General features: G+C 39.3%; 1 protein-coding gene across 1 annotated transcript; it reads right to left on the bottom strand.

The window, feature by feature from the left end:
* Positions 1 to 268: 268 nt before the first annotated feature.
* On the bottom strand, positions 269 to 16,728 carry plb1 (phospholipase B1). Its single transcript, XM_051868933.1, has 42 exons — positions 16,566 to 16,728; positions 16,162 to 16,221; positions 16,007 to 16,070; positions 15,323 to 15,357; positions 13,954 to 14,005; positions 13,810 to 13,861; positions 12,413 to 12,469; positions 12,237 to 12,305; positions 12,084 to 12,145; positions 11,914 to 11,995; positions 11,686 to 11,790; positions 11,199 to 11,267; positions 10,863 to 10,931; positions 10,464 to 10,553; positions 10,328 to 10,388; positions 10,184 to 10,242; positions 8,791 to 8,864; positions 8,583 to 8,626; positions 8,133 to 8,241; positions 7,905 to 7,956; positions 7,222 to 7,302; positions 7,045 to 7,110; positions 6,822 to 6,922; positions 6,612 to 6,693; positions 6,316 to 6,420; positions 6,114 to 6,209; positions 4,987 to 5,058; positions 4,816 to 4,893; positions 4,655 to 4,715; positions 4,110 to 4,168; positions 3,962 to 4,029; positions 3,830 to 3,873; positions 3,572 to 3,671; positions 3,439 to 3,490; positions 3,143 to 3,223; positions 2,862 to 2,927; positions 2,321 to 2,415; positions 2,148 to 2,229; positions 1,941 to 2,045; positions 1,695 to 1,790; positions 1,535 to 1,609; positions 269 to 1,441 (listed from the first exon to the last, which is right to left on the bottom strand). The coding sequence occupies exons 1-42, from the start codon at positions 16,648 to 16,650 to the stop codon at positions 1,184 to 1,186; spliced, it is 3,273 nt and encodes a 1,090-aa protein (XP_051724893.1). The 5' UTR covers positions 16,651 to 16,728; the 3' UTR covers positions 269 to 1,183.
* Positions 16,729 to 25,762: the final 9,034 nt, after the last annotated feature.

The following is a 25,762-nucleotide window of genomic DNA, read 5'->3' on the forward strand; positions in this document are numbered from 1 at the left end:
TCCGTAACTTAACATTGAGAACTGACTCAGTTCTGATATTATATTTGGTCATGATACTGGATGAGCTTGAACAGAGAAGAAAATAAGAATTTAACAGAACATAAGCATTATACATTTTTACCAAAACACCATAATAATAATAATAATAATAACAGTAATAATATATATATATATATATATATATATATATATATATATATATATACTCGAAGTTGCAATTCTCTTATTCTGTAACAAATACTGGCAAAAAATAACAGAATTACAAATATACTGTTAAACAAGTCAGTTACGGGCTTGTTTTTTATTTATTGCTCATAGGCACACTTAAGCAGGGTCAAAAACAAAATCCTGTTAACAATGTATAATATAACACAATCAAACAACAATCAAATAATAAAATAATATTAAACACATTTTTATTATACATCATTTATTAAAATACAAATATAATGTATGTACTTTTGTCTATTTAAGTATTATAATTGTTTGTTGTATAAATAATTTACAGCAATAAATTAATTTATTGAACAGTTTCAAAAAACAAACGTATGTGAATTTGTGAGTGTTTGAGGTAAAAAAAAAAAAAAAATGTTCTCAATTGGAAAAACTTCATAAATAAAATATATTTCTGTCATGACCACTCTTGGGAAATTGGTATGGTAATAGGGATTGGCATGGATATGACAATGTTAATGTATTTGGTCTTGGCAGAATAGATCTGCTACGCTGCTTTAGAGCAAGTACCGAGACTTGCTACTGCCAATACATTCACAGACGTTGCTGTGAGCATGTAAGACATGCTGCTGTTGCACATTTAACATACATGAATCAACGCCCATAGCAGATCTATACAGGTGGAGCTGGGGAAGGTAGAGAGTTTCTGAAAGCACGCTACAGACTGCTAACAGCAAACACCTCTGGTATTTGTTTGAATGTTGAGCCGCAGCTCTTTGGCCGCTGATGCAACACAATCAATCAGCTGTGCCATGTAGATAATGACGTGATTGCTACCAAAATGAGTTAGACCTATCAGCCTTCGCCATCTAGAGTTTCATGCCAGAACAATGTAATTATGAAATATAAATGCTTTTAATTTAAAAAATCTTTTAGGGGAATGCTTAGGGGTGGGTTTAGCCTGTAGTAAACTAATTAACTTTATATATGTAATTAAAAAAAAATGTTATTAGAACTTCGTTCCGCTCATTTCCTTGCTATGTTCTTTTCTCTTTCTGTTCCTTCGTTCTCTGTAGTAGAAGATCATCCAGGTTACAACCCAACCAATTATCAAGCCTCCTACAGCCAGAAGAGCAGCTGCCCAGGCTGGCACAGAATCGTTGGGGCAATCTGCAGGGAGAGGGGTGCCCGGTGCAACTGTGGTGGGTACGGAAGTTGTAGGGACGTCAGAGCCACTGTTTATTCGTGTAAAAATGAAGGGATGTTCCTGAAGAAGATAGGAAGGGAAAGCATTAATTGAATATCATATCTGGGTTATTGTTCTCTTCAAAACAGTGGTTTCCATTGATTATTTACTCACCTTTGTGGGACAGTTAATCTTACTGCGGTCATATGTGAAATTATTGTAGTTTTGTTTATTCCCCACAGGCTCCAGCTTAAAACCACAATACAGGAGAAGTGCTGTTAAATGCAGGAAAGCTTCTGTGAGATTGTCATAAAGGGTGTGTAAGTGTATTTACCATGTTGTTCCAGAGCGCAATAGCCATCTCTGCATGTCCACGGTCAGAGAAATGAAAACAGTCCACAGAGAAGAAAGTCAGGTCGGGTGTGCCATCCTAAAGCAGAAAGAGACATTTCATTTGTTAACGTTAGCCCTGATAATGAGACTCAAGGTTTGATAGCTATTAACATATTTAAACATTTCTAAATGTGTTAATGTGTGATTGAAACCTGAGCTCTGTTAGAGATGTTTTAAGGAAGCTAACCTCGATCATTGGAACAACAGAGTTCTTGAAGAAGGGCTGTAGCACCACCGCAAAGTCCTGTCTTCCGTCATACCGTCCCCCATATACCAATCTTTCAGTCTCCATCTGACACAGAAAACAACACTTTTATCATTGAAGGTCAAGATAATCCAAAGCCCACTCAGGTAATCAGTTATAAATTAACTGACAACTTGATTGGCTACAGACCTGCAGATCTCTGTTGACCTTCTTCATTTCATTCATTTCTGGAGAGTACTCACGGGGATTCAGAAAACATGGACACAAGTTCCTGTCACACACACAGTCATGAAAATGCTGTTGGTGTACATAAGAACATGGAATGAAAATGAAATTGTTTATTAATTTATTAATTCATTTACTTTTGCAGGAGGCTGCAGCCCAGTGTGTCCCGCTTTATTAAACGCAGATCGTTGAGCTCTAAGATTTCCACAAAATTTACCAGCACTCTGGGAACCTAAACACACACACACACACACACACACACACACACACACACACAAACTTTGTAACTGTAATTGAACATGTGTGTGAAAATAATGTCACTGCATTTGTAAAAAAAAAAAAAAAAAAAAAAAAAAGCCTTTGTATTTCTTTAGGCAAAAATATTTTCAATAAGAATGCAACTTTTTTCTCACTATTATAACTTTTTTCCCTTGCAATTCTTAGTTTAGATATAAACTCAAAATTGTGAGATATAAACTCGCAATTGCAAGACAAAAGTCAGAGTTGTGAGATAAAAACGTAATTGAGTATAAAATCCGAATTGCGAGATAAAAAGCCACAATTACCTTTTACATTTTTTTTTTTCCGTGGTGGAAACAAGCTTCTATAGTGGCTAGACATGTTTTCATATTATTCACTCATTGTATGAATGCGATCAGGTATGTGCATCTCTCTCACCTCATTGTACAGTATGTCCAGACTGTCTCTGATGTGACCAATGTACATAGAAGAGGATAGAGAAGCCTGAGTAGAAAAAAACACAGCACACAAAGCAAAATTGAATTGTTGTTTGCTGGTCTTAAAAAAACAACATTTACAACGACGCAATGGCACATCTCTGTTAGCTAGTATCAGAATGTATTTTAACTGCTTAAAGGTCACTGCTGAGGTTCTCTGATGCAAGAAGAAACCATTTATGATGGCGAGATGAAAGCCTTTATTAAGAATCATCCACTCACCCGGTCATGACAGTACTGGCAAAGGTCATTTCCCCCAATAAACAGTGTCACCAGCTTCCAATCCTTCTCAAAGTCCACTTCCTGAAAAAAGAGAGTAGTGTGGCATAAAAACATTTATTTGATTATTGTCACACAACGATTGGTGGAATTTGCTTTGTGCAGCAAGTAGATGCCACATACAAAATATATTTATATATGACAGAAGACAACAAACATTGTCATTTGTATGTATTTTTTTTTATTTATTCACCACAAAATGGTTCAAACAACTTAATAGATTAAATAAGCATACTGACCGTACTATCCTTTAAAGCTGTGATCAGATCCCTCACTTGTGCTGGTATATCACTGAATGGAGAGAAAGAATCCATTAGATAAGACACTACTGTAAATTGTGTTTGTGTGTATATGTGTATGTATGTTCCTCACCTGGCTTTGGCACCGCTCACTGCCATATTGAAGCCATTTGGCCTTTTACTTTTTCCCTTTGAGAAGCCGAAGACACTTGGATTGAACTTCTTAAGTATGTCTGATAACAAATAAATGACACAGGGTGCTGGTGATCGTTATGTTAATAAACAAGAATCTGATAACAATGTTTAGAGCAAATAGAGTCTCTTTCCTAACCAATACTGCTAATAACAACCAATAAAAATTACATAAAGTGTTACATAAGAAAATACTCACTTGGCAATGTGGTGACAGTTTCCAAAGTATCATCCCCACCAATGCTGTCAATAGAATTAAACACAGACACTTAGAAAACATGCAGAGAATATAACAAAACTATTCCATAAGCATAGGTTGACACAAACTCACCTCCAGGAAACCCCTCGCTCCTCATCTGCCAACTGCAGAATGTTTTCAGCTTTTGCACCAAAGCCAGCCTGACAGATGCAAAGAGAGATAGAGGCAATTACAGCATGACAAAACACAACAACATATACAAATATACACCCACACTTACAGTGATTGAATCTCCCAGAGACGCCACCACTTTAATGTCACCTGGACGCAGTCTGTGAACTGAGAAAGAAATCTGATAAGGTGACTATCCTGGATACCAAAACAAAACAGCTAAAAAGATAATACATCAAGTGTATCTGTACACACTGAAAGCCTGTCTTGCCTCCTTGTCTCTATCCATAAACCTATGTGCATAATTAATGTTTCTGCTTTTACTTGTATGTAATCTAACTAATTTTAATTTTATCCTCCTTAATACTTTTTTTTTTTTTTTGAGATTACAGCATGATATTTTGTAAATTCAAGCTACTTTTCATTAACAAAATATTTCAGTTTAATCTCTATAGACAACATCTTACATATACGTACATTTAAGTTTAGATTAAAAACCAATAGACAACACACTGACAGAAATACATCATCAGTGGAAGATCTCTCACAATATTCATTTAATCTACTTTGCCCTTATTTAGTTAGTTATTCGATGGTTAAAAAAAAAAATCCTGCAAATGAATGTTTCTCTCTTTTTTACTCTCTCTTTCTTACCAGATGTTGGTGCAGTGTCAGAGGGTGTTGTATCTACACATGAGAAATCACTTCCCCAATTCTAAAGTGATAGGGAGAAATCATTTCATAATAAATGTTAATCACTTTAAGGCTGTATTATATTTTATTAACATCATATGTAATACATTTGTGTGACTTACTGTTGTGGGTGAAGGAGTAGGAAGAGGGGTTTCGTATGTGTAATTGCTGTTATGATAGGTCTTCAAATAGGGAGAGGACTAAAGAAGAATATGAAACAGTGTTACCATTTGACACAATTATATAGTTTATTATATGTTGTAATCTTATATATTATATAGAAGTAAACTTACCTTTTCTGGGCATTTAAGAGGGACACCTGCAGTAAAATCTTCTTTATCTGTCTTATTACCTAAAGGCTCCATCTGAGAAAGATAGGCAAAGAGGGAGGGAATGAAACAGGAAATTAATTTTGAGAATTAACATGCTGTAAAATGACTATAAATTTGCAATTTTTTTTGGATTTTTTCTATTGTTAAATTGTATCGAATTTTATAAAACGGTTAGTTCCTGTCCTTGATTCTGATTGGTCAATAGCTGTGTTTTATTCACAATAAAACACGGCTATGACCGCTTCACCCAACGGTTCTGTTTATCACTACACAACACCCTTATCAACCCCTCTTAGCAATATAAACTGTATGTTCTCAATTGATATTGTTCATTGAAGCTTACTGTATAATGTAGAAGAGTATTGTGAGAAAGAGATCGATTGAGCGAGTTTATTACCTGCATTCAGATTTAGCATTTTCCTTCAGGACAGTCCTATGTTCATAATAAAAAATCTGTTTAAATGTCCGATGTATTATCTTGTCCTTTTAACAGTTAAGGGGTTTTCCCGTGACTGACAGCGCTAGTCAAAGCATTTGTCAGTTGCGTCTTGTTCCGTGTTCACAACAATTCAGTCTTTTTAATGTAAAAGTCTTCGCTACTCACTGACACACTCATAAAGACAGTCTTTGCTGCCATCTAATGGCGTAATAATGTAACTTCTGTTGCTGTTCACGGTCAGGGACTATTTTTTCCGGCGGAAGGAAGGCTTTTTGTGAAAGTTTACTTCATCAAAGTTGCATTGATACATGTTTTTGGCTTTAATATCTGTATTGTGTGGTAACCGTTTTATAAAAGCTTCGCGTCGTGCCTAGCAACGCCCTCCAGCCGTGACTTATTCATACAGCACAGCCTCTCGTACCTTATTGCTTACTTAAATCACAATTCAAAGAAGTATAAAAAAGAAGTATAAAAGCTATTTTATTGTTGAAGTACTATAGCATTCAGTCATTTACACTAAATGCAATAAATAAAATAATAAATATTTATTATCTATGCATATTATCTAAGTGCATGCAAGATATTAATAAATTATAATTAAGTTAATACACTATTCTGTGCGCCTAATCCTTTTATCTCATATACTCACCATGTTGTTCCAGAGAGCCCGAGCCATGAGCGTGTGAGCTTTCTGACTGAGATGAAAACAGTCTGGAGAGAAATAGGAACGGTCAGGTGTCCCATCCTAAAAGAGCATTGAAATAATGACAGAAGGAGAATGAGAACAAGTGGATCAAGAAAGGATAGCCAGTGTAGTAAATGATTAGTTAGATTTTTGGATTGTTCAGCACCTCCAGCAAGGGGAGAAACACATTTCTGAAGAATGGCTGTAGGACAACGGTGAAGTTATCATGTGTGTCATATCGTCCAGACTCCACCAGCTCCCTCATGCCACGCTGAGAATAAAACACAACACAGCATATATTCAATATTAAAAGGCAATTCAACACAGTTACAATAACATAAATAATATGACTATTATTTATAGCTGTATAATTGCTTTATATTATAAATAATCAAAACGTCACATTCATAATAAATATACAGACATTTACACAAAATAAATTCATTTTCATAAGTTGTGTACCTGATAGGCTTGGTTAAACTCCTGCAGCATGCGGAATTCATAAGATTCATCTTTAGGTTTCAGAACACAGCTGCACATCATACTAAAAAATGCAACACAAAGCAAAATAATGTAAGACAAACATGTACAGTACCAAAACTTTCAGAAATCATCTTTTAACTGAGTCTAGCAGAAATCAGAAGAACGAGTTGTTTATAGGGCAAAACTCACTTGACCAGCCAGGTAGGGCAGCCTAAACTGGTGACCTGATGGAGGCGGCGCAGTGGAACTATATCCAGGAGCTCCACTAGATTCACCAGGGCACGAGGGACCTGGAGAAGACATGACAACTCATATAGGCAGCTGGTTTGAGCTAAACTCTGCAGGACAGTGGCCCTCCAGGACCGAGTTTGGAGACCCCTGCTATAGAGCATCAGAGCCAAATGTATCTCACCTCATTATGTAATATGTCCAGAGCCTCACGAATATACTTCACAATGTTATCAGGAGAATGGTATTGCTGAGGAGAGATAGAGAAAGAGAATGATAAAGAGAGGTAGAGACACTAATTGTAGATCTATTAATAAAACTCTTATAATAAATAAAACCGGCTCTATTAATATCAGCGTACACTATCAGAGCAGTGGGCACATAAGTCATTTCCTCCAATGAAGACCGTGATAATCTTCCAATCATTCTGGAAATCAATTCGCTGAAAAGAGACAGAAATATTCAGATAGTCTGAATGATTTAGCACAGATTTAGCACCATGCTTGTGTACAGGTCAGGTTTTGCCTACTTTGTGGGGACTAAATATCCATCACAAGAATAGTAAAACCTGATCTCTTAAAGTTATAGTTCACCCAAAAATATAAATTCTGTCATCATTTAGTCACCCTCAAGTAGTTCCAAACCTGTTTAAATTTCTTTGTTCTGCTGAACACAAAGGAAGATATTTGGAAGAATGTCAGTAACCAAACAGATCTCGCCCCCCATTAACTACCATAGTATTTATTTTTCCTACTATGCTAGTAAATGGGAGCGAGAAGAACACAAATATCTTCTTTTGTGTTCAGCAGAAGAAAGAAATTCATACAGGTTTGGAACTACTTGAGGGTGAGTAAATGATTGATGACAGAATTTTCATTTTTGGTTGAACTATCCCTTTAAGGAAAGAAAATAGTTCAAAGAACATACAAACAAACTAAATAATACCTTAATGAAAACTGGAGGGTCCAAAATATCATTAGCTCATTATGACAATGTTTCCAACCACAATAGAAAAGCAAATGTGTGTGTATGTTTGAGACTAACCGAGTCTTCTTTCATTCTGTTAATGACAGCACGAGCTTGACTGACCATATCACTGCAAAATGACAAAATTGGATTTTATTACATTTCTTTATGCACATCATCATTCAAATGTTTGGGGTCATTATTATACACACATATATATATATATATATATGTGTGTGTGTATAATAATGCTTCATACTCATTCATTTATTCAGTAACTGGTTTACCAAAGGAGAAGCTACTCACTCAGCTTTGGCTCCTGGTACTGCTTGGTTCAGAAAACTCTGTGCAGAATTTTCATCTCCTTTTCCCGTGGCATAGCCAGTCAGTAAAGGGTTAAACTCTCTCAATATATCTAAATAACAAACACACATTATCTTATACATACATAATCACTCAAAATCTGATTCAACTGTTTATCTAGGTAAAGCGAATTCTAAGGGTAAACAGATTTGGCTTGCTGTTTGTTAAGGAGGGACTCAAGCGTGACACTCAACACAAGCTTTACCTTCACCCCTGGACTACTTCAAGTTATTTAGTATAAGGCAGAGATTAAAAAGCAGCTATTTATAAACTCTTGCATGATCAGCTATCAAGTAATCAAAAAATGTCATGACTACAATCATTTCTAAGTTGATTTCTTTCCAAATCAATGATTAATCATAAATCAACAGTAATATGAGAGCTTGCACATACTTGGTAAGGTGGTTATAGTTGTTAAGTTCTCATCTCCACCGACACTGAGAAAAAAAGAAAGGGAAACAAAATGAAACATGACTGTCTTCTGTTTCATGCGATCATTCTGATCCCCCACCCCCCAGTTAATCATATGAATAAAACTAAACCAGCATCATTTGTCTGCACCAAACTGATGGCTTACATTATGATCAGAATAGACACTCACCACCATGACAGGCCACGATACTCGGTGAGCACACCCAGGAGGTTGTTTTGTGCAGCACCCACCCCATTACCTGCCTGTTTTTTGGGCAAATGAATGGATATCACAAAACATTGTACAAAAGTAGCATATACACTACTGTTCAAAAGTTTGGGGTCAGTAAGATTTTTTTATTGAAGTCACCATGAAATCAAAATGGATTCTTTTTTATGGAATATTGCAGTATTTATTATATATTATTTATCTGTGCACATATTTTTTTAATTTATGTGCCCTCATAATCTTTAATTAGTATAACTTCCTCCTGATCCAATGAATTCCTGATGGACAAAATCAAGCCGAGCATTACATTTTTTCCCATTCTAGAAGCTGTTCAACTCGAATATATATATCTCATTATAGGGAAGAAAAGATGATCACAACTTCCTTTTCATGCTATAACTTTAATACTTTTATTTAGCAACGATGCGTTTAAGTGACACTTATCATGTTACAAAAGATTTCTATGTCAAATAAAAGCTTTAATTTTGACCTTTCTATTCGTCAAAGAATCCTAAAAACATCTTAAAGTTTCCAGCTTTCCATAAAAATATTAAACAGCACAAATGTGTCACGAGTAGCTATGATAAAAGCGCACAATGAAGGAGTATCCAAACACAAACAGTTTTTATTAAACCCACACAGAAGAAACGCAGGAGAAACACAGGAGAACGCAAACACAACCACAACCACTTTCCATAAACGTTAAACACTGACTGACATTACCACAGTTGAGACCAGACAAAGAACTGAACAAAACAGGGAGTATACATACACAACTAAATGAAAGAACTAATGAGTTAATTAATGAACAGCAGGTGAACTGAATCAAACTGACACAGGCTTGAAAACTAGCCCTGCATTCCAATGTGCATACTATCCACCCTATCCGCCCTAAATAGTATTGAATATTACTAATGTCACAAACTATTTAGGATGGATAGTATGCACATTGAGATGCAGGCTAGGTAAGTTGGCAAGACAGGAACAGAAACAAACACAAAGAACAAAACATAATCCTAAAACTGTTTTCACTATTGGCAATAATAAGAAATGTTTCTTGAGTAGCAAATCAGCATATTAGAATGATTTCTGAAGAATCGTGTGGCAATACATACTGGTGTAATAATGCTAAAAATTCAGCTTTGGCATCACAGAAATAAAATACATTTAAAAAATAGAAAACAGTTCTTTTTATATGTAATAATATTTCACAATATTACTGTTTTCACTGCATTTTTAAACAAATAAATGCAGCCTTTGTGAGAATAGTAGACTCTTTTTTTCCAAAAGATTAATAAATCTTACCAACCCCCAAACTTTTACAGTGTATATTTGAGTATATATGTATAATCACCGTCAAAGAATCACCAATCGCTGCCACTACTTTGATGTCTGCTGGCCGTAGGGCATGGACTACAGAAGAGACCAACAGAAAAGAGTTAAAAAAACTACCATAATTCCCAGCCAAATGTACTACAAGTGTTAGATGCCTGTTTACCTGAGGTAGGGATGCTGGGAGATGGAGACCTGTCCTCACAGATGAGCTCACTCCCCATCACCTGAAAGGTCAGATGCAGCACAAGTGAGACGCATGTCAAAGCAACAGGGTCAGCTTATGGTGAGAATGTACTCACCGGGTCGAGAAGTGGGGAGGTATCCGCTGTTTGTGAGATACTGTGCTCTGCCGAGTTTGAGTTTTGCTGTGTTCGCAAAAACGGCTTTTCCTGGGACAGAACAACAGGTTTAGTAAAGCATATGTGCATGTTTCTGGCTGTTTAGAAAAACATTCAGACTTGAAACATACAAACTTCACTTACTCACACACACATATAGGACAATATCAGTGCTACAAGTGATAAATAAATGAAATGGAACTGAAATACACAGTTGTGTACTAATCTTTTCACAGGTGAAGGACAAAAACTTGCGTAAAACATAAACTTCGGAAAGTACAGAGAACATTTTTGTCAGATAAAGTCACATTTATGAACCGACTCGGAGGTCATAAATCATCAATCAAATATCTCTTTCACCTCAGTAGGGCACGGAATGGTGACTATGCCCTGCCCATCTATCTCAGTCTTGTCTGTCATTGGCTGCAGCTGGAAAGAGAATAATTAGGATTGGTTAGAAAGAGGGCTCCAGTTCCTCCTCATATAAAGGCAAGATTAGATAAGCGGCTCGAGATGGGCTTCTTGGTTGAATAAGTCTCAGATTAAATCTTATCATCGAGAGCTGATTATCAGTTTGTTATAAGTCACATCAGGATGAACATTTTGAACATTTAGAACTTAAAAGTAAATGCAGGATTTCACCTCATACTATAGGAACAGTGAAAACATGGATTGCTTGCATTAATATTAACTTACCAAATTAGTCCAGAGTTGTAAAACCAACATGCTTATGTAATGTGAGGAGTCAGACGTAGAGGCTTTCTTCTGAAAGTACAACAAAAAAGAACAACTATGCTTAATAATGGGCCAAATTATCCATACAAAACTGCTACAGTGAGATTGTTTCTAGCCCTGCATGAGTCATATCTGTGGTTTTTAAAAGGGCAAATCGAATCAAATACAAATAGCATACTTTCAAGTCTCCATACAAGTCTGACTCAGTGAATCACCAGAAAGGTTAGATTTATATTTAGTCATTTTTGGTCATTCAGTTTCCTCAAGTGCAACTAAAAAACATATCAAGTGCACTTTAAATTAATTAATAAATTGAATTATTGCTGGTTCTGACCTTTACAAATGTTCTTGATGCAATACATGTGCTATCTATCTATCTATCTATCTATCTATCTATCTATCTATCTAGTGGCCTGTTCAAAATGATCTCTGAGTGGTACGGACTCACTAGGTCTGACAGATCGAAGTACCCTGGACTGGATTGAAGCATTACGCTGAAATCCTCCCGATCGCTGAACCAGCCTCTTCTCTCTAGAAGAGCACTGACAGATTCCTGTTCAATGAACACATATAATATTTGATCATGTCATACTATTTTTGTATAGATATGCAAAAGTCACACATGTATGAGTGTGTGTGCATGTTTTTTTTTTTTTTGTATACACGTTATGCATACCTGCAATGAAGCCATAAGGACTATTGTATCCAGCCTGCGTCTGTTTTCATCATATCCTTCCTCACAGTGGAAATTACACACTCTAAAAACATAAACACCTCATAAAATAAAACTGTTCAACACAGAATATCATCAGAATTGGGTTTTGTATAATGTGTTCTAATACTGACCGGTCATGTGATTCACTTAACAGTCCACTCCAAACAACAACATGAACCAGTGTATGTTTCAACTAAAGAAGAGAGAAAGCTGTTGTTGTAAACAAACTCTATTAATTATAAACTGATTCAAACTTTTGTTTGAATGATATTGACTATCTTCACCTTCTTATGTAGAGAGTCCAGTGTCTGCTCCACTCTATTCACTGTTGCATCAATGGCTGCACTAAAGTCCTAAGGATAAATACAAAACAATACAGAATTTTAGCTGGAGTTTGATTGTTTACTAAGTTCAACATGATATGTTAGAGGTTGATAGGTTTTGTGGTGAAATGTCTGACCTGGGCTGTACACACAGAGATCTCATCAACTGGTATAAAGAGAAGGAGCAACTTCCACTGAAAGAGAATGACAGCACAGTTGATGATTAGTTAAATATCTTTTTGGCTACTTTGTAGTTTTAACAGGTATCAAAGATATTAGCAACTTTTACTCTCTACTTCACTACATTTTTGAATAAGTAGGCCTATATGTACTCTTTACTCCATTACATTTGTGATGAGAAATGCAATTACTTGTTACATTTTGAATTGTACCTAACTTTTTCTGCAACAAAAGAAGAGATATTGCCATCTAAAGAGGATTGAATGTACTATATCTTGTGCATTTTGCCCTTACTCACCCAAACTTGTCAACTATTTATTTGGATTAGGTCTACTTTACGCGAATGCGAGTGAATTAGCAGGTAGTTGCTGAATGAGGCATTTCTTATTTAGATGAGGGCATGTCTGCAGCCAGTGACGAGACCCTTTACAATGAAAAGCTGTAATAGATCTAACAGAACATTTTTTTACATAATTTGTCAAGTGCTTTTAAATGTACAGATTTTGTAAATAATCTCATAATAGTGAAAAACAGTAGCGAAACTGACATTCCTGGACACTTTTTGGACACTTCTGTCTGGACACTTTACATTTAATGGTATTTTGTTTAAATAATTGTTTCTGTTTTTGTTATTAATTACGTTAGGGTTTTAGGTTACATTTTATGTTGTTTAAATAATATTTATTGCATTATTTTAGTGTCACTTGTGTTACCATTGTGGCACTGTGTGCCTTCTCTTTGTATGAACAAAATAACCAATGTCTGTCAGTCCACATTTTTGTGAATATCTTTAACCTCTCTGGTTTATGTTTTGTTTTGGTTTAGTTTAATGTGTTCCCAGTATTTATTTCCTGTCTTCCTTAGTTGACTTAGTTATTTGCTACCTTAGCAACCTATTGTGTCCACCTGCCCCTTGTTAATTCACTGTATATAGGCTAGTCCCTGTTTAGTTTAGTCTCTTGTCCATTCTTACGTCTATATTTGGTTGTTCTGTTCTTGTGTGCCTGGGTGTTTGTCATTTTAATTCATTGTTTATTAAAGTTTTGCTGCTGCAACTAGACCCTGCATCTACTCATCCTTGCTGCCATCACCATGACATAACTATCGTGACAGTGACTAAAGTAAATATCAATGATGGCAACGTCCGTATCACTGGAAAGTCTTATCACATTTGACGCTACTTATACCCAAGTGCAGAACAACTCCTGTGGAATAAAACCTTCAGATAACATGCAACTCGTAAGTTACAGAACCACACATAGAAATACGTAACACACATCAGCGGCTGATCGAATTGGAGGACCGGAACTAACTATTGTAAAGGTCTGATGTGTGTTTAGTAGAGGATGTTTACCTGAGTGGGGCTGAGAGACTCCATAATGTCCTCTGCTTTATCCATTAAACTCCTGTCACGCAAAGACAGCAATTGCAAACATACATTAAATTTTAGTGTCTGCAATTAAATAGTGGCTATTAACTCCTTCATACAGTCCATTACCTTTGGTCAGGTAGAACAGTTGATACATCAGGGTTAAAGGTGAACAATATTTCTAAGAAAAAAAATGAAAAGATGTTATTTTGTGTCTTGAAAGTTAATTATTGAGGCCTTCTGTCTCTGAGATACCGGCAAAGTAGCCTATGATTATATCACCATCACCTCACATACACGCATCTGTGCCTAGCATGGGTCAGTGCATACTTTATCGACTTGACTATCAGTTATCTGTGCAGTTTCTGTTTCCCGTTCTTTCATTCTACCTTTGATCAGTTAGCCATTTTCATGACAAACATTGAGAAATTATTAAAATTATTAGACAAATTATACAATTAAACCTTATTATCTCCTCAAGCTAAACTTTACCAGAATTTACAGAAACACTAAAGGATATAGCACTTATAAGAGGTGAAATAAAGATCTTCTGAGGTCATTCAGAGGACATCATCATAGATATGTTGATAACCCTATCACAAACAGTAGTGAACAGACCAATAGTATCGGGCTAACTGAATCAACCCAAAACAAAGTACTTAAGAGCATGCTAAGATAAGACAATATTATCACATTTGATTGAGATTAGGGACATGTTTGAAGGACATCCTGTTAGGTTCCTTGTAATAAAAGATTAAAAGATTTTTTGTTTGTTTGTTTTACTTTTAGAAAAATACTCTGCTAAAAGTGATCCTTTTACAATATATATAATTTATCATATCTCAGAAAACTTACATCTGAAAATCAGTAGTGTAATTGTTCAGATACATGGTTGTGTATGTCTCCCCTGGCTTTAACTTTCATTTCAAGGACTCAGGCTAAATCTGTCCAAAACCTTTATACAAAGACCTGGATTCATCAAGCCTGACAATCACAAATAAATGTTTGATGAGTCTAAGCGAGCTCAGTCAATACGTTACCCAGTAACGACAACAAAAAAAAAGGCTAAAATGAACGAAAGCAGTGCAGATGAGGAGAGAGACAATTCAAGATAACACTTTATTTTGATAGTCCACTTTAGACATTCTACTATGTCAACTACAATGTCAACTAATTCTTAATAGAGTATTAGTATACTGTTTTTTACTATTTTGATGCTCCTCCAACAGACATTCTAATGACTATAAGTAACTTTGCAACTACATATCAACTTTTACTAACCCAAACCCTAACCTCACAGTCTACTAATCTAGTCTACTACTAGAGTTAGTTGACATATAGAAGTAAAGTTACTTATAGTTAGTAGAATGTGTAAAGTGGACCACTGAAATAAAGTGTAACCAAATTCAATAATGACATTCTAATGCAATTTGAGTACATTACTTAATGCAGGTTCGGTACAGATATTATGTATTTGTTTATTTCTATAGAATCTTACCAGATAGCATGTTCATGGCTCTGATTTCATCAGATCTGCAATAAAAAAAAAATCACCCAACTGAATCATTTTAAGAGGCATTATAATAGCACTTACATTTAAGAAATGAATGAATAAATGAATTAAAGAAATCTAATAATTCGTATAAAATGTCAATTTTCTCTATGCAACGCTAATATGCTGTTTATTGTATAAAATGTTTTTAGAAAAAAAGGTTTTATAAACAAAAGGTTCCCCATTTTTTATTTTGATTAAATTTCATGAAATTAAACAGCCTGTAAACATACTTTATCACTAAAAAGAATTAAATAAGTTAAATATGATTAATTTAAGACAACAGTAATTAAAAAAATTCTATTTATATAGAACCTTTTTGGGCATAAAAAGTTCTTTAAAATAAAGTTAAGAACCCCAGAAAACCCACTGAACCTTTTTTTCTAAGAGTGTAGTTTTAAATATGAAATAACAAAACACTAGACAGTCTAACAATAGTTAGTGTGCTTAATTTTCAGCTAACTTTCTATTAAATTCAGAGAATGACCTGAATTTAGGTATTAAATGGGTCAACTTTAGTTAAACTAAAGTGCTGATCTACGTTAGTCTGTTTTCAAGCTTACAAATCTGCCTCAATTCCAATGAAGCTTAACTGATATTTTAATGCACTTGTGATAAATATGGACATACCTCTCCACATCAGACAAAACCAGCGCAGATACCACAGACACATCAGCTGGCCTCAGAGAATGGACTGTGAGAAGGATTATAAGACAATTTATACACTGCAATCAAGCTTAGATGTTTATTTCTTTTCTCTCTGTCTTATATACAAGATTCTTTACCAGAAACTGGAGTGCTGGGAGAGGGGGATGAATTAGCACAATACAGGGCACCAGACTCAACTGCAGAAACAAAGCAAACCCATAAAAAACACTGACACACATGAACAAACTTGACTTATTGCATTCACATGGAAGTACAGTTTTGGAGTGACAAATACATTTATCTAAATGCATTTCCTGAATTGCATTGGATGATATGGAATTAAACAACCTAGAAATAGATAGAAAGTGTATAACCGTCTTACATCTGCTCCATGACAGAGTAATTATTAACCTTTCAAATAGCTAAAAAGTGAAATCACTCATCAAACCAGTCAATAGAAGTGTCTTAGAAAAATAATCTAAGGAAGCTTTATGCATTAAATTGGAAGCAGAGTGGCAGAATATCAAGAGTTATTAAATACCTGTTGAACCTAGAAGGGCCAGGATCATAATCTCTGCACAGAGAGAGAAAGTTCTATCTTTTATTCCCATGATGGAAAGAATCATGCGCTTCTCTGCTTCGTTCACCTGTTTGGAGCCGTCTGGAGTAAAGGGCAGTTCTGAAACTAAACTGTTCAAACGTTTAGAGGCACCTGCTCTGATATATGACTGTGATTTTCCTCAATCTCTCAGACACGCCTCCTGTTAGTTTGCATGTTTCAAGGTAGATGGCATGGGATTTATTATTATAGTAATGTCCTGTCACTTATCTGTCCTGTCACTTATCAAGGTGTTTATTGATAAAACATTGGCTAAGTCTATAGTCCTGGTTTTATGTCTTAGGATGATATAACAAGTTTTGGACTAAGAGGAAATTTCACTGAAAAGAAGAAAGGTGTTCATAAAACTGCTGGTCCTTTAGAGGACTGTCTGAAAGGCGGATGTTGAAAAGGCTTTGCAAAGTGGTTTTAAAAGGTACTACTCTTTGTTCCTAAATCTGTTTTAGAATACACTGTAAAAAGAAATTAAATTCAACACAACTTGATGCATTTAAATTCTTAGGTTCCCTTAACTATTGTCTTACAAATTGTTCTAAGTTACAATACTTTGTTTTGGCAATATAAATACATAAAAGGCAACTACAGATTTCTTGTTCAACAATTTTTCAATTATTAACATGATATAGCTTAATAGGACACTTGATATGTTAAGTGAACTATGCTATATCTTTGTGTCTGAAGGTGCAAACATTTTTAAACACTTGACACAAAAACCTCAAGAACAGTGACAATCAACAAATGTAAAAGGATTAGCTCTTAACGTCACAACACAACTATTAACTAACAATAATGACAAAAAAACAGCAGTTATCCCATTTCTACAGTTATAGGCAACCAATATTTAACCAGGGTTTGTCACCATGCGTGCTTGAGGATCAGGAGTGCAGATCTTGAATCTGATTAGATATGATTAGAGATGCTAAGAAAGATGTAAGCCATTAAGATTTCTGAAGATTTATAGCTTCTCTCATTGATAAGATAAACATTCCATTCTGAGCTTACATTGGCAGATAAGATAAAAATTTTATTAATTTATGAAACGTTGCACATGAATCTACAGCTCAAAATGTCTCGGTTACGTATGTAACCCTCGTTCCCTGAAGGGGGGAACAGAGACGTACGTCAGTAGTGACAGACGAATTGGGATATCGCCAGAGAGCCCTATCAGCTTCAAGTGAAACTAAACAAGCCAATGGAATTGGCGTGCGATATTTGCATAATGCGCACCGCCCCCTCCAGGTGGGTATAAATAGGGAAGCGGATGCAACCGCACTCCGTTTTTCGCTGAGGAGACAACCTTGAATCTGCACTACAGCGAAGGCACAGGAACTGTGGCAACAGGATGTACGTCTCCGTTCCCTCCTTCAGGGGGAACTTTCCCTTTCAGTCGGTCACATTCGACACACGTCAGTAGTGACCGACGAATTGGGATCCCAAATAAAGCGCCACAGTTACTGACCCCTTCCAGCGCCCAGCGGAAGCTCCAGCCACCCGGCGAACCTGGGGGGCGGAGAAGGGGGCGAGCTTACACTGAAAGAGTCTACTGCTGTTCCGCAAGACCCATTACAGTAAGACTTAGACAACACTGGGGAAGCAAACCCGTAGGGGACGCTGCGGAGAACACAACCTAGCCTGCAGGGGAGGAATTATGTGGGAATACACATAAGGACTGGCCATGGGCAGTACACATATGGAGTCCCTGGGATGGCTCCAGCCTAGAGATAGGGGGAGACTCATCTGACAGGTGACAGCAGAGCTGGCTCTGCTAAGGGAAAGACACAGGCTCACCGTGGGGAGTTGACTGTGGAAAATACACATATGGGACCACTCACGTGGAGGGGTCACAACATATGGCACCAGCCAAACATCAACGTCGGGAACGGACGTTTGGCCTGGCATCAGACACTCCGCAATGTCCGAGCCGCAAGGGGAGGCGGAGGAGCTCGACAGGGTTCACCATGCGGGGAACTCACTGGAGCAATGGATGCGCTTATCCGGCCCAGGGGGCGGGAGTGACATAGCAAGCCGACAATAGAATGGGTTCTTCGCGTTACCGGCTACTGGAAGCGAGTACACGGGAAGATACCGGTTCCACACGAAGGCTATAGAATCTAGCAAACGTGTTGGGTGTCATCCAGCCCACAGCTCTACAGATATCTGTCAGCGAGGCGCCGTGCACCAGCGCCCAGAAAGAGGCAACTCCTCTAGTGGAGTGGGCTCTTAACCCGAGCGGGCAAGGCACGCATTGGGACTGATAAGCCAAGGCGATGGCGTCCACTATCCAGTGGGCCATATTCTGCTTGGAAACAGCCTTTCCCTTCTGCTGGCCTCCGTAACAGACAAAGAACTGATCTGAGGTCCTAAAGCTTTGCGTTCTATCCACGTACAGGTGCAGAGCACGGACGGGACAGAGCAAAGCCAGGGCTGGGTCTGCCTCCTCTGAAGGCAGCGCTTGCAGGTTCACTACCTGATCTCTGAAGGCAGTGGTAGGAACCTTGGGCACATATCCAGGCCGAGGTCTCAGGATAATGTGAGAGTCACTGGGCCCGAATTCCAGGCACGATTCGTTGACCGAAAATGCGTGCAGGTCCCCTACCCTCTTCACAGAGGCCAATGCAACCAGGAGGACGGTCTTAAGGGACAGTACTTTTAACTCTACTGACTGCAAAGGCTCGAAGGGATGACCCCGGAGAGATGTAAGTACCAGGGAGAAATCCCAAGAGGGTATAGAGAAAGGGCGAGGCGGATTCCGTCTCCTTGCCCCCCTCAGGAACCTGACAATCAGGTCGTGCTTCCCCAAAGACTTACCATCGACTGAATCGTGATGTGCGGCAATAGCGGTAACATACACCTTGAGGGTGGAGGGAGACATCCTTCGCTCCAAGCCTTCTTCCAGGAAGGAAAGCACAGACCTGACCGAACATGATCGGGGGTCCTCTCGGTGAGAGGAACACCATTCGACGAACAGGTTCCACTTCAACGCATAGAGCGTAGAAGTAGAAGGAGCTCTAGCGGAAGTGATAGTGTCTACAACTGACTGGGGGAGATCACTTAGAACCTCCGCGTCCCGTCCAGGGACCAGACATGGAGTTTCCAGAGGTCGGGTGCCAGAGGGCTCGTCGGCTGCATGGTTGAGCACGCCTGGGACGTGAATGGCACGAAGCGACGTCCACAGATCCAAGACTGCATGCCCGTTGTACGTGGCTCCCCACCCGGTGGCAGAGGCATCTGTGGAGACCACAGCATGCCTGGACACTTGTTCGAACTCCTGCCCGCAGGAACGAAGGGTCCGACCACTGAAGGGTAGGACTTTGTACTGATATGCCTGACCCTTGAACGCAAACTGTAGGAAATGTCTGTGTCGTGGCAGAATCGAGACATGAAAGTACGCGTCCTTCAGGTCAATCACTGCGAACCAATCCTGGGGACGGATGCATTCGAAAATGCGTTTCTGTGTAAGCATCTTGAACGGCAGCCTGTGAAGGGACCGATTCAGGACACGCAGATCCAGGATTGGCCGTAACCCACCGCCTTTCTTGGGTACAATGAAGTAGGGGCTGTAAAACCCTGACTTCATATCGGCTGGAGGGACCGGCTCGATTGCATCCTTCGCCAGGAGGACAGCAATCTCCGCCCGGAGAACAGGTGCATTGTCCTGGGACATGCGAGTGTAGTGGACACCCCTGAACACCGGGGGACGCCGGGCGAACTGAATCGCATAGCCGAGTCTGATGGTACAAATGAGCCAGCGGGACGGGCTGGGAAGCGCTAACCATGCTCCCAGACTCCGAGTCAGCGGGACCAAAGGCACCACAGACGTACCCGACGTGGGGCAGAGAGGCAGAGTACTGGGACCCGACTCGGACAGCATAGCGGCCTGAAGTGGGGTCTGACTCTGTGAGGTGACAGTGTGTATGGGAGACGGTGCAAGGGAGGCGGCCTCGACATACACACTGGGACCTGCTGGTGAGGTGAGAGGGGGCTGAGAGTGGCGAGGCGGAGCACCGCACACTGCCAGCCGCGCACTCTTGGGACCTGGAGGATTGGGAAACAGCTCTTTTTGTAAAAAGGTGGGTACCGCTAGACTCCGGAGAGCCAGCGGCAGGACATTGGGAATAGGACACACAAATTCCCCCCGGCCCTCCTCCGGAAGAGCTGACATCCTCTCCTCCAGGTTGCCCATCTCAGGACCGCTTCCTTGTTCTTTTGCCACCTGGCTTTGCTGGGGTCTGTGCGGGCTGGGCGCCGCGTCCGCGAGCGGCTCCCTGCTGTCTGGCGGGTGGAGGCTGCTGCTTTGCAGACTTGGCAGGGGCAGAGGACAATGCAGGCGGGTGCCCTCGGTGATGAGTACACTGAGGTTGCGCAGCTGGCGGTGGGGTGGAGGCAGCAGCGGACCACTGGGGCAAGATGTGCTTAATGGCCTCAGTCTGCTTCTGTGCGGCATAGAACTGCTGGGCGAAGCTCTCGACTGCGTCGCCGAATAGGCCGACCTGAGACACGGGGAGTCCAGGAACTGATACTTATCGGTCTCCCTCATGTCCGCCAAGGTCAGCCACAGGTGGCACTGCCGGACTACAAGTGTAGCCATCGCCTAACCAACAGAGCGAGCCATCACCTTAGTCACCCGGAGGGTGAGGTTGGTGGCGGCACGCAGCTCCCCCAGCAGGTGTTGGTCAAGACCACCCTGGGGCATGTCCATGAGCGCTTTGGCCTGGTAGACCTGTAGCAGGGCCATGGCATGCAGGGCAGAGGTGGCCTCGACTGGGGGGATCCCAGCGCACCCATTAGCCTCCCCACCATCCAGAGTGGTGAAGGTGGAAGAGGGACCAGGCCTGGCACGAACGCTATAGGGCGTTCTCCACGACTTGATCATCTCCTCATGCACTTCCGGAAAGAAAGGTACCAGAGCGGCCCGCCCCGAGAAACCAATCATCCAGCCGAGAAGGTTCAGGACGCGGTGGAGGATTCCAGACGAGCCCAACCTTCTCGGTGGCCTGGGAAAGCATAGCCGTCAACTCGGAATCAGGCTCAGGCAATGCTACGGTCCCGGAGGGAGGCAGCGCAGCCGAGACTTCATCTCCTGAGGACTCCAGCTCACCTTCCGATGCTTCGATCGACATCTGTTCGTCCACAGGTGCACCGAAGGAAACGGAAGGTCGCTCCGTGGAGGGACCAGCACGCTCCTCCGGCAACACTACAGGCTGCAGTGTTGTTGAGGGGAAAGGGGCTCGGCGGGGAAGCCCTAACCGTGATCCTCAAGTCACCCTTCCTACACGCCGACGCGCCGCTCCCCTGACCAGAGCCAGAGAAAACAGCCGAACAGGGCATAGGGAAGGGGACTCCCGCTCCCTGAGAACCAAGGAACGAGGGTATAGACCTCAACACTGAGATAGTCATGTCCCCGCAGTGAGAACATGAGCTATCCATAAAAGCTGCCTCAGCATGCTGAATGCCCAGGCATGTGACACAGCGATTGTGACCATCAGCGGGGACCAGGGAACGACCGCATCCAGTAACGCACAGACGAAATGACATCTTGAAAAAGACACAGGGTTCGTCTTTGAAGCTCTTTTAGAAGGGGGAAAATTCAGCTCTTGTTCTTTGTGCTAAAGCACACAGGGAACAGCCGCGATGTGACTGCAGGTACACCACTCCCTGAGTCACACACACAGAGAAACCGGCAAACCAAACGGGGCAAACAATGCTGTGAAAACAGCAGTTGAGAGCTGTATAATAGCTCGAGGCTCACTCTGAAGGCTCGCGGCTTCGCTGTAGGGTGCCTTAACACCAGCACTGCAAACAACGGCTCTTCAAAGGCTTGAGAAGTCACTCTCAGTCTAATAGCAGGAACACACAGGTTGGCTCCGAAGCGAAAGACAGAGTGCGATTGCATCCGCTTCCATATTTATACCCACCTGGAGGGGGCGGTGCGCATTATGCAAATATCGCACACCAATTCCATTGGCTTGTTTAGTTTCACTCAAAGCTGATAGGGCTCTCTGGCGATATCCCAATTCGTCGGTCACTACTGACATACGTCGAATGTGACCGACTGAAAGGGAATGACTGACATCTGATTGACAGCTGAGAGGTTAATCAAGTACCTAGAACCTTGCTAGGGTTTAGGTATTTCCATGTTTAAATGAAATTATATAAAACTACAGTCCGGCTTTCTGGCTGCAAAAATACTCGAGTGACTGAGTGGATTTGATTTTGGATAAAAAAATAAATAAAAAATTATATATATAGCTATATATATCAGTGTATATATATATATATATATATACAGTGCACAGCATAAATGAGTACACCCCCTCTGAAACTTCTGAAAGTCAGCAATTACTCAATTACTTAGAAGACATGTTAGGGTTCTTTAGAGATATAATGTTCCAGCAAGTCTGCTTAATCAATTACCAAAGAAGCATGTCAAAATTATTCAGGAAAATAAGATTTTCTTATCAAAGTGATAAAATGTTGTGAAGCAAAAATGAGTACACCCTCCTAAAAGTTAATAAATAAAACAAAATAAAAATTTTCTGGTCTAAGTTTAAGGCAATGTTTGATCAACAGGTAATGTTGAACCAGAACATTTAAAGAGAAGTAATTTCTTGACAATTAAAAGTGTTATATAGCCCACTGAATCATTCTCAGACTTAATGCTGACAACAATGGAACCACTTGGGAGAGAACTGTCAGAAGACTTATTTCTTAGCACAAAAGAGGGCAGTGGTACAAGAGGATTACCAAATCATTGTTTTAAGTGTGAAAATATAGCAAAAGTAACACAGAAATTCAAAAACAATGGACTTGTGACAAGGCCCCTGAAACGATCAGGCCTTCATTTTTAAGCTTTCATTTAGTGACAAGGGATTTTTTTGCTAGACAAAGAGCAGGAGAAATACGAGTGTCTCAGAGCCAGCAAAAAGCAATGAAAAGAGTGACTGTTTATCTCACAGAGTAAGATGCAGCTTGCAGAAATGACATGCATGGTTGTTGTTCTCACTGGAACTACCTACTGTAGCCAAAGCACAATAAAGTCAGTTAGCCATTTCCAAAGCCCATATTTACAAAATATAGATTCTGGGAATCAATACTCTGGTCTCATGAGACCAAATCAATCATTTTGGATCTAACAGCATCCAAAATGTTATGGTGTTGCTAGAGGAGGAGTACAGTGAGAAGTGCCTGGTTCCCACAGTAAAGTCCAGTGGTAGTAAAGCTCTTATATAGGGATGTATAAGTGCTGAAGGTGTGAGGGAGTTGTGCTTTATCAATGCTGTCATGAGTTCCCACACCACTGTGCAATTTAATACACAAACTTGAAACAGAAGATGTTACCCTTTCCTCATTCCCTGCATTGTTGGGCATTTTTTCAACATGACATTGAGGATATGCATTCTCCCAAGGTGAAAAACCTTCTGTGGACATGTATTGCACTCAATCTTAACACTCTTGAGCGCCTGTGGGGGATTCTGTAGAGACGAGTTGAGCAACACTCCTCATTAAAGATCAGGGCATTTGGAGCTCATCATCCAGGAGTTAAACAGGACAGATGTGACAATTTGTCATGAACTTGTACACTCTGTGCCAAGAACGGTCAGAATTTGTTATTGAATTATTGAATTATTTGTTATTGAATTATTCAAAATTATGAAGGGCATACTAAGTGCTAGAATATTATACATTTGTTGAATTAAATCTAGGGTGTACTCATTTCTGCAATCCTTAATTTAAACAAAATTGGCTAATTTACTTATTTTATGGCTTTTAATGACATATATTTCTCAGTTTTTATTATGTATATGTTTAATACATACATTCAACATGGGATTTAAGCTTACTAAAATTAAATGGATCAGAAGTAACCAATTGTCACATGTGGGTGCTATAAATAATTGCACAACAAAGAATCAGTCAAGAAGACAGTCTTCAATAACAAACTCTCAGGAAATTTGGCTTAGAGGTCATTCACCATAACTTTCACAGCTAAGCCACCAATAAACTACACTCTTGCTGTCACATCTTGCTATCAAGATACAACCATAAAAGCAGAATTCTGCCTGCAGAGTTTCTACCTGGTGTTTGTCCCATTTGGTGGATTTTTGGTTGGTGAGAGAAGGCCCCTAGACTTCACATCTATAGAGCACAATGAGATCTATGAGGAAGACTATTTTTAGCCAGATTCTGATTGGTATCTCAGTTTTGATACAGAACGCCCTCCATGCCGTGTCTCTGAAGACATCTACAGTTGACTTGTTGATGTTCTGTTGTTTTGCTGATATTTATACACAGGTAGTTTTGAGTATGTTCTAGGGACTTGTTATCTAGCTTGAAGCTATATTTGTGGTCTTGGTGGCTAGGTCGTTTTTGGAATATCATTATATTTATCTTTTTGAGGTTAATGACCAAACCCATGTAGTGCAGGAAGCCAAGACGCTGCTGTTGTTGGTGACAACACTAACATCTGCAAACAGCAAATGACTGCAGAGTCAACTCTGTGGAGATCTGTGTGTTTTTGATACACATTCACTGTAATCTTAATTGATGGATGATGATAATGATGATGATGTTGTGAGCCTATAAGCCTATTTTTTATTTATTTTTTTGACAAATCCCTAAATTCAAATGAATTGCATTTACACATGGGGTGGGGTGGGAGAAAACGCCCCCCTTAAGGACTGTCATTTTTTTCTGTGAAACAAGTTAAATGTGTCCAGACTAGCTACCATAGTTTTAGTGACAATGACATAAATTATAAACCAAGTATGAAAAATGCCCAGAGTTTTCATGTTATTAGATTTTTAACAAAAATTAAATTAAATTACCCCACAGGTAGGGTAAAATGCCCCCATGGGTGGGGTAAAATGCCCCCAGTCTGAAAAAGCTTTCTTTATACATTTACAGTAAAATCAGAGAACAGGCAATTTTAGCTTAAAATTAAAAAAGAATATTATCAATAATTATGATTTACAAAATTATAATATCTTATTTGAAAAATATTGTTAGCTGATGCTAACTGGCTAGCTAACTAGCTACCTGATGCTAACTTGAGGTAATTTTTAAATATAAAGTCCAAATATTTTTATTCAACCACCTAGTTAGATTACATTTGATTGAAA

The sequence above is a fragment of the Ctenopharyngodon idella genome, chromosome 17 (genome assembly GCF_019924925.1).
Source record: "Ctenopharyngodon idella isolate HZGC_01 chromosome 17, HZGC01, whole genome shotgun sequence".
Taxonomy (NCBI): domain Eukaryota; kingdom Metazoa; phylum Chordata; class Actinopteri; order Cypriniformes; family Xenocyprididae; genus Ctenopharyngodon; species Ctenopharyngodon idella.

What these genes read in the sequence shown, in the direction of transcription:
- plb1 (XM_051868933.1), bottom strand. Translation starts at nt 16,650, where the DNA reads ATGATTCTTTCCATCATGGGAATAAAAGATAGAACTTTCTCTCTCTGT. An exon ending in AGCCATGAACATGCTATCTG is followed by an intron (nt 14,006 to 15,322) that starts GTAAGATTCTAT and finishes TTTTTTTCTTAG; the next exon opens with AAATATTGTTCACCTTTAAC. An exon ending in TGGACATACTGTACAATGAG is followed by an intron (nt 2,416 to 2,861) that starts GTGAGAGAGATG and finishes GTGTGTGTTTAG; the next exon opens with GTTCCCAGAGTGCTGGTAAA.